Raw genomic sequence first — 10,000 nt, forward strand, 5'->3', positions numbered from 1 at the left:
GAAAAGAGACCACCAAAAATGAACTTCTAAAGAAACTTTTAACCTTTAACCAGATTATGAGTTTATTTTACTATGTACACGATTGTTCTTTTTTTTTATTTTTACTATTTTATTTCATAGAGCTATTATTCATCTTATGAATAAACTTTAAGGATGTTTTTATTATTATAATAATAAAATTTTAATGTATATTGTAAGTTTTATATATGCAAGTCTTATGAGAACCAAAACTTAGTTTCGCGAGCTGAGGTGACAATGAAAAGTCCCCGGCCCTTCAAGCAGCGCGGCCCGAGGTCGAGGCCAGTTCAACTGCGACTGTGGTTGTGGTGCGCAGGATAAGGTGGTCTCGGAAATATAAGATAAGTTTTTAAGTTGCATTATACGCGAGAGAAGGTGGTTCTCGTTTTAATGTTTGTGCTTCGTGTTCTACTGTGTTTTATGTCTATTTCGTCTTTTGTGTTTTAGTGTTTGTTTTACTGTGCCGTGTTTCATTTTATGTTCTGTTTTAGCCTTGTTTTACAAAATAAATAGACAATTTTAAAATAACTTTTGATAAGTCCCCGACTCTTTGTAAGAAGGAAGACTGAATAACGCCTAAACATATTTTAGTTTTAAAGTTTACAAGGCCAACAATCAAACACCCTAAAGTATAGATGTGAAGCATCTGTACACGCCTCTCCTCGGGATTCTAAACACGCCTTCGGCTCATTTGCACAACTACACTTCACACACACACACGCGCATACACACACTTCTCTCGCTCCTTTCCACACTTCTTCTGACCTTGCATCCCTTCTTACACCATACACTCGTTCCATAGTGGTGGTGATGACGGTGGCAGTGACACCTTTACACACTTTTAATGAGCCTGGGAACGTTGCAAGTAATGAACGCAACAAGTTCACCCTGTACAAAACTATTTACTGCCTTGTGGTACCTTTAAGAAGTGTATGTGGGTATGTGTGTGGGTATGTGTATGTGTATGTGTGTGTGTGTGTGTGTGTGTGTGTGTGTGTGTGTGTGTGTGTGTGTGTGTGTGTGTGTGTGTGTGTGTATGTGTGTGTGTGCATATACATATATATACGATATATACATACGCACACAGACACAGAAGCATACACAAACACAAACACAAACACAAACACAGACACACACACATCCACATCCACATCCACATCCACATACACATACATATCCACATACATACACATATACACATACATATCCACATACATACACATATACACATACACAGACACATTATATATAAACATATATATGTATATGTATAAGTGTGTGAGTGTGAGTGTGAGTGTGAGTGTGAGTGTGAGTGTGAGTGTGAGTGTGAGTGTGAGTGTGAGTGTGAGTGTGAGTGTGAGTGTGAGTGTGAGAGTGTGGGTGTGAGTGTGAGTGTGAGTGTGAGTGTGTGTGCATAAATTATATATATATATATTGATTATATAAGAGGCTCCTTGCCATTATTTTTAAGAAGAAAAGTCTTTAACCAATGCATCCTCCCAGTTATGACCTATGGATCTGAAACATGGACAACCAAATTACTGGAGAGGAAACTAATAAGTGCCCAGAGAGGGATGGAGAGGTTGATGCTGGGAATTAGTCTAAACAATCGGATGAGGGCGACGTGGATCAGGGAACAGACAAAAGTAGAAGATATACTCGGGAGCATCAAAAAGAAAAAATGGCAATGGGCAGGTCATATATGTCGGAGACAGGACGACAGATGGACAAAGAAAGTAACAGACTGGATTATAGATAACATAAAGAGGCCAAGGGCCAGACCTATGACAAGATGGCGCGACGAAATAACGAAATTTGGGGGCCAAGACTGGAAGCAAAAACCGCAAGACAGACAAAGATGGAAAAGAAGATTGGGAGAGGCCTACGTCCTGCAGTGGATTGACCCAGGCAGATTATATATATATATATATATATATATATATATATATATATATTATATATATATATATATATCCCAATACCGACGGGCATGACGTGTACGTACGTGCTATGCCCACTGTGAGTACTTGTTTGATTGTTTTTTCACTTAGATGGCTACACTTCTACTAAGTCACCAATGAGCCAGTTACGAGTACTGCCTGTCTCGCCCGTTTACTTCTTCCTTTGATTTACGAAAACATTTTACGTTATCTTATTTTGCTGTTACTAATGTTTATAACTATATATTTATAGCACAAGTAAAAAATACGGTTTCCTCGCCAATTCAAATCGCGTAAGGTCACATGGTCTACAAATGGACTCCTTTGTGGCTAAGCACTACCAGAGCCATCTATGTGCAGAGACATTTCACAAAAAATATAGAAAATGAGCACATATTTCCCCCAATCTTTTATGAATTTTCCCCGGCGGCACTGGGATATAATACACCCACGAAGAAATAAGTTTCCCGTCATTTATATTTCGTTTTCTCTGAATTCAACGAATGCGTTTTCTATAACATTGACAGGAGGGTAAGCTATAATAGAAAAAATAAATGCGCGATGTTAGGTTTAATGACGAGCATTACATGAATTATAAACATAGAATAATATCCGAGTAAAAAGAATGGTAGCACTTGTATTGTAATCGTAATCATCAGGAAATGGAATGGCAGCAACAGGACACTCGATTGTCATGGAATTACGTGACCATTTGACTTGTTCCCGCTGCATGCATGAATATGTGTGTACGTATGTGTGTGTGTATGTATGTATGTATGTATGTATGTATGTATGTATGTATGTATGTATGTATGTATGTATGTATGTATGTATGTATGTATGTATGTATGTATCTATGTATGTATGTATCTATGTATGTATGTATCTATGTATGTATGTATCTATGTATGTATGTATCTATGTATGTATGTATCTATGTATGTATGTATCTATGTATGTATGTATCTATGTATGTATGTATCTATCTATGTATGTATGTATATATGTATGTATGTATCTATGTATGTATGTATCTATGTATGTATGTATCTATGTATGTATGTATCTATGTATCTATGTGTCTATGTATGTATGTATGTGTATATATATGTATATATTTATATGTGTATATATATGTATATATTTATATGTGTGTATATATATATGTATATATATATGTATATATATATGTATATATATGCATATGTGTATATATATGTATATATATGTATATATGTATATATATATGTATATATGTATATATATATGTATATGTATATATATATATATATGTATATTCATATATATATATATATATATATATATATAGAGAGAGAGAGAGAGAGAGAGAGAGAGAGAGAGAGAGAGAGAGAGAGAGAGAGAGAGAGAGAGAGAGAATTAAACATACATTTAAAGAAATAAACGGAAGATTTTAACCCCAAAATAGAGAAACGGGAATGATGACCACGTGGATGACTTTAAGAGAAACGTTTATCACAAAAGAAAAATGCCTTTACACACAGATGTTACCTCTACGTTACTTGGAGGGGGACAAAGGAGAATCGAAGTATTTGAAGGCGAGGCGCAGACGACCACAATAAGGCTCATTTTCTCTGGAGATTCCCCTACAGAAGTTCTGTGAAAGGACAGAAAACATATATATTCGTCAGATGTGATGGCAGTGGAATGCAAAAACATCCAAGTAAAATTGCAAGAGACAAATTATATGACTTACACCCAAGCAAGCTAACATGCCACACGCCCACAACAGGAATTACAAGGCCAGAGCCCAGCCCCATTGCTAAATGCAGTTACACACATGCCATGGGAGTGATACGTGGAGTGATATGTGGGAGTTGAAGATGCTACGTTAATGGGTATATATTAGCCCTCTTGCCACTGATGGGAAGAGGTCCCTCCACACTGAAAAGCTGCCTAATTCCGTAGCTTTTCCCATATCTAGGGCATTTCTACCAAATACCCCGGCTGGCCTACCGTGGGTAAGACCAAAATCCTCGCAGCGCAGATGCCGGGGACAAGTTGGTGCACCATCGACCCCAAACTGCGCACCGAGACCTGTATAAAATGTCTCGCGCTCTGAGGCGAGCAACTTGCCTCTCATGCAGCGAGACGAGCTTCAAGCCCCAAGCGGACTGAGGAGAGCTTCACTCCTATCACGCATTGAGACGAGCAACATGTCCCGCGCACTGAGAGGAGTCTATCGCGCAATTGAGACGAGCATTAAAGTCTGGCAGGTGGCGGTCGAGACGCCGAGATCAGTCCCTCGAACACCAGGAAATCCACACAGAAAACACAATATATGGACCAGAATGTAAAATTATAAAATTATATCTTAAACCTACAAAAATATATCAAACACAGTATCACGCTCACCGCCATGTGCAGGCGTTACCGATTGGGGAGGAAGAAAATATGATAAGCAACAAACCATCACAATAACGTACAGTAAAAAGTCTTCACATCCATACCTATTACACCCCTTAATACCACACACACAAAATGAGGGGGATAAGACACTTGACACACATTCTATACACAATATTACTTATTAAAACGTCGAATGAATACACACTCTTCATAATACCTTTTCTTAACTCAGTAAAACAATAAATAATTAGACTCACTCTTAATACCTTTTGCTAACAGATAAACACACTCTCGATACCTTTTGTTAACTCATAAACACAGGGGAACCATGTTTACCTTCGGCCATTTTTCGTTACTATGCACACAGCATATCCCAGAAATATACACATTACAATACCATCGGGAAAAATCAAGAAATACACACACAAATATATACCCAATGACGCAGTTATAATATATGATACCAGGTATGATGTGAAGACACCTAAACACAGAACGTAAATAATAGTAATAATGGTAATTTCGAAACCATTGCATAATACCTTATAAGTAATTAATTAAAACACAACACACAAAAATATATATCCCAGTAGCGCAAAGTTATCGTTAAAATAATACCATACAGATCCTACCTATACGGAATACCTAGTTTTTGCGATGTTCACACTGGGAAATATATACCAAATATACCACAAAAATTATATAAATATACATATACATATATAACGGAAACAACCAAAATTGTGATGACATATGATTTGATGCGATGATCCAAATAACGATAAAAAGAACTAAGAGAGGCTACACCCGTGAAATCCCGTGCAGAGGATGATCTAAGGAAAGCCTACGCTCATTCTAACATGCCAAGGGTGTCAGGCAGCAAGGCCATGAGTTACAGAGTAAGGAGGACGGGAGAAGGCGGAGGGCGTGGCGACAAGCTGACCAGAATTAGAACGATGGTCTCTACTTCTCCAAGAAACACTAGTTTCAGCAGCAGCTGCCCCCGCTGAGGACAAGGCACTCTAAGGCGCACGGGGCGTCACCTGTGAGTCACGACCCGGGGGGATGACCGGGCGGAGTCGCTCCGCGTCCCTGACAAGTGTCGGTCGAGCCGCCAGGAACTTGGCACCCTTAAGCACACACTGCAAGTGCTGCTACGACCTGAGAACACGCATAGCGAGACGTACATAATGTCTCTCGCGTGGGAACAGGCGGGGACTTTCCTCGTCCCTAGCGGGTGTCGACCTGGCCGCCAGAGAGTTGGTACCCTTAGACACACAGGATCGCACGCCACCTGTACTGCTACGACCCGCAGCCATTCATGCGGGCGGAGACACTCCCCGTCCCTGGCAAGTGACACACGAGCCACCGAGGTCAGTGCTCCTAAAGAGAACTAGGTCCGTCGTTCACGCATCTGCCCCGCGAGTCTGGCCACAGAGGGAGTTGGACGATGATCGACGAGAAGAAAAGTTGGAAAAGAAGAGATATGAGATGGATGCGAGCCTTCTACTACCGGGATCCACTCACCGAATCAGGACTGGAGGAAAAGGCAGCGGCCACTGAAAAAGACAAGAAAAATGGGTTAAAATGAGGCATTCTGAGGCATTGGTGGGGGGGGGGTAATATATCTAATCCACAACAAAGAGAGGGTTGGGAAGGCCAAAAATCATATCGATGAAAGCTGCCAATCTGCAATGAAGTGTATAGTTATTTTTTCAGACGCAAAAATTAAGAATGAGTATTATACTTAATAACTTTCTGGGTTCTTTTGCATTTTCCAATAGAACTGTCTTCTTCGTACAGACTTAGTGCACATCTTAAAATTAGATATGGCCAAAATAGTAAGAGACAGAGAAAAGAAAGAGAGAGAGAGCGAGAGGGGGCGAGGGGAGAGAGGGGAGAGAGGGGAGAGAGGGGAGAGAGGGGAGAGAGGGGAGAGAGGGGGGAGAGAGAGAGAGGGGGGAGAGAGAGAGAGGGGGGGAGAGAGAGAGAGGGGGGAGAGAGAGAGAGGGGGGAGAGAGAGAGAGGGGGGAGAGAGAGAGAGGGGGGGAGAGAGAGAGAGGGGGGAGAGAGAGAGAGGGGGGAGAGAGAGAGAGGGGGGAGAGAGAGAGAGGGGGGGAGAGAGAGAGAGGGGGGGAGAGAGAGAGAGGGGGGAGAGAGAGAGGGGGGGAGAGAGAGAGAGGGGGGGAGAGAGAGAGAGGTGGGGAGAGAGAGAGAGGTGGGGAGAGAGAGAGAGGGGGGGGGAGAGAGAGAGGGGGGGGGGGGAGAGAGAGAGAGGGGGGGGGGAGAGAGAGAGAGGGGGGAGTTTGTGTGTGTGTGTGTGTGTGTGTGTGTGTGTGTGTGTGTGTGTGTGTGTGTGTGTGTGTGTGTGTGTGTGTGTGTGTGTGTGTGTGTGTGTAATGGTATTTTAGGATTTCAAAAGTAATTCTAAAGTTGTGATAATAATACGGTCAATATGTAGAAGAGGGTAGTAGGTTCCTTTCTAAACAATTTTGATATTTTTCTGCATGAAATCTACTGCTTTCAACGATTCTAGGCTTTGTTCCTTGTGCAAATGAATCGATGAGGAGATAGGATCACCATCTCCATCGACAATCTTGATTTGATAGTCCCGATAGCATGAAGTATATCAGGGAAATTATCGGGTAAAACAGATCCCCATGGTAGTGTATGCGTCTAGAATTCACCTTCGCAATGTAAACAAGATGAGCGCCTTAGCCAAAATTGGGGGATCTTCTCTTTTCTTTTACGTATAGCATCCTTGGGAAGCATTTGCACACATATTGCTATAGAAGAACTTTGTTTTTGGTTTTGATTGTTCTGTCATTTCATGTAGGTTTTATTACCCAACTCTGCCACTACCTTATACTACATATTGTCCGAGTTAATTCTTATTAACTAATGGTCGACCCAAACAATTAGTAACGATTCAGACAGCCTAAAATACGCTAGATAAAACAAATGAAGATCTTATTATTCTTACCTTCACCATATTTTCCTCGGTGACATTCCTTTTTGCAATCAGAAATATACATATTGCCAAAGTTTCAAGCACCGGACACAACTTTACACTTTCGTCGCTCGATCCATTCTGAATAGTGGTGGTTGGTGGTTGGGAGGGGGGGGGGGGTAGTCATTTTATTGAAGTCTCTTAAAAATCAAATCGATTTTAAATTATAGTGAATTTGAAGACAGCTAATTTTTTTTTCGCCTTATCTTCGAGTGCTGAGCCAAAGGTGTGTATATATTCAGAGTTATTCAGAGGAAATAGTGGCTCATTTCCGGAAATGGAAGAATGCTGAATATATTATTTTGTTATTGTTGTGTTGTAATTACTTATCGTATTGAAAGACTTCCGTACATAATGCGACGTATATAAATATGCAAATGAAGCACAAAAGTCTATGAACATACCTTTGGGCAACTTCAACTGAACTTGACATTTAGTTGACATAATTACTGAAAAATATACTAATAGAAGATACTAATAGATACTAATCTGGAAACAACCCATTTTCAGCTTTATTTAGACACCTTTTAAATGTTAAGAGACGCTTACATGTTTTATTTTGTTTCTATAAATCATTTTCTTTGACGAACATTTCCGTGTTTTTTTCGGGACGATTTTCAGTGTTTAGTATTTTCTAACACTATTTTATGGCAGTACGTAGCAGCCTACTGAACAACAGTACGTAATGAAATAAACAATTTTAATAAAAGAATGAATGAAGAAAACGGCCCTAGAGTTAAGTGACAGTGAAAACTCTCTCTAAAAGGAGTGTAAAGGAACCTATAAGGGTGTTAAGTGCTTCAAATTTATTATCAGTTTAGAGTGAAGTGAATAAGCTGGAAGTGAATCTATACCCGGCCGAGGGCATCTGGAGGGCAACCGTTGTCCCTCGTTACATGATACGGAAATTACGATTTTTTTTTTTTTTTCATTTTTTTTTTTTTTTTTCATTACAACGAACGCAATAGGTAAATATGTTTCATTAAGTTCCGAAAGGTGACGAGATGAAAGGTATTTCTGCATCCAGGCCTGTATATACGGTTCAGATCACTGTGAAATACGTATTATGATATTATGCAGAAAACATGTGCATATTCAATATGGTAGAAATACCCACAATGCTCAAAGTATATTTATTGAGAATGAGATAACAATCATTGTATCAACATGGTAGAGTGTTTACCATTCATATCAAATTATCTATTACAAATTATTTGGATTAATCTAGCGTGTAAGAGAATTAGCTATCAATTTGTTATATTTCGATATACGCATTTCCTTGTAACGATAGAAAGAGTGTGAGTGAGAGAGTGAAAATGAATGAAGTGTTAATATCTATCAATCTATCTATATATATACATATATATATAGTGTGAATTTCGGTCTGTCTATCTGTTTATCTATCTGTCAATCAATCTATATATATACATATATGTGTAATATATATATATATATATTTATATATATATGTATATATATATATATATATATATATATATATAAGAGAGAGAGCAACAGAACGAGAGTGAGAGGTTAAAAGTGAATGAAAGTGTGGATATCTATCTGTCTATCTATCTGTGTGTGTGTGTGTGTGTGTGTGTGTGTGTGTGTGTGTGTGTGTGTGTGTGTGTGTGTGTGTGTGTGTGTGTGTGTGTGTGTGTGTGTGTGTGTGTGTGTGGGTGTGTGGGTGTGTTTGTTTGTTTGTTTGTTTGTTTGTTTGTGTTTTCTCCCCCCCCTCTTTCTCTCTCTCTCTCTTTCTTTTTCTCTTTCTCTTTCTCTTTCTCTTTCTCTTTCTCTTTCTCTCTCTCTCTCTCTCTCTCTCTCTCTCTCTCTCTCTCTCTCTCTCTCTCTCTCTCTCTCTCTCTCTCTCTCTCTCTTCTCTCTCTCTCTCTCTCTCTCTCTCTCTCTCTCTCTCTCTCTCTCTCTCTCTCTCTCTCTCTCTCTCTCTCTCTCTCTCTCTCTCCCTCCCTCCCTCTCTCTCTCCCTCTCTCTCTCTCTCTCTCTCTCTCTCTCTCTCTCTCTCTCTCTCTCTCTCTCTCTCTCTCTCTCTCTCTCTCTCTCTCTCTCTCTCTCTCTCTCTCTCTCTCTCCCTCTCCTCTCTCTCTCTCTCTCTCTCTCTCTCCCTCCCTCTCTCCCTCCCTCTCTCCCTCTCTCCCTCTCTCCCTCTCTCCCTCTCTCCCTCTCTCCCTCTCTCCCTCTCTCCCTCCTCTCCCTCTCTCCCTCTCTCCCTCTCTCCCTCTCTCCCTCTTTCCCTCTCTCCCTCCCTCCCTCTCTTCCTCCAAGTCTCCTTTGCATCTGTATCTAAGGTTGTAATGTGTACTTCCTTTTCCACTCACCTCACCTTTACAAATCAGTTAGAAAAACATGTCTAATATAACATTTTAAGTAAATGGGAGTAAAGAAGGGAACTTTCGCAGAGAGACTTTGCAGTTGCACCTTCATTGGTCCCCATAATTAAATAACAAGCATATTACTGCATTGGTTATGGTAAAAGATGCATTTCCCTTCCTGTGTTTCATAATTCATAAACTACATTTTATTTCTGGATTTGATCTTGGCATTTTGTATATGCTGAGAAGCTAGTTGTGTGTACAGAGATATAATATAATTTTTTTGGAGTTTTATTGAACTTTAGCAAGATGTA

At 40.0% G+C, this 10,000-nt stretch overlaps 1 protein-coding gene across 3 annotated transcripts in view; it reads right to left on the bottom strand.

Annotated features, from left to right (window-relative positions):
• LOC125038348 (transmembrane protease serine 11D-like) overlaps nt 1-10,000 on the bottom strand; it is a 62,967-nt gene that overhangs the window by 35,836 nt on the left and 17,131 nt on the right. Inside the window, exons 1-3 of one of the 3 annotated variants that reach the window (XM_047631824.1) lie at nt 7,330-7,451; nt 5,874-5,905; nt 3,489-3,594 (exon numbers count right to left, since the gene is read on the bottom strand). In XM_047631824.1, coding sequence (XP_047487780.1) covers nt 3,489-3,594; nt 5,874-5,905; nt 7,330-7,338 — 147 coding nt within the window. In that variant the 5' untranslated portion in view covers nt 7,339-7,451. Of the gene's footprint in view, nt 1-3,488; nt 3,595-5,873; nt 5,906-7,329; nt 7,452-10,000 lie in introns of those variants that run through there. The other 2 variants (XM_047631823.1, XM_047631825.1) reach the window with 2 other exon arrangements.

This window comes from Penaeus chinensis, chromosome 24 (assembly GCF_019202785.1).
Source record: "Penaeus chinensis breed Huanghai No. 1 chromosome 24, ASM1920278v2, whole genome shotgun sequence".
NCBI lineage: Eukaryota > Metazoa > Arthropoda > Malacostraca > Decapoda > Penaeidae > Penaeus > Penaeus chinensis.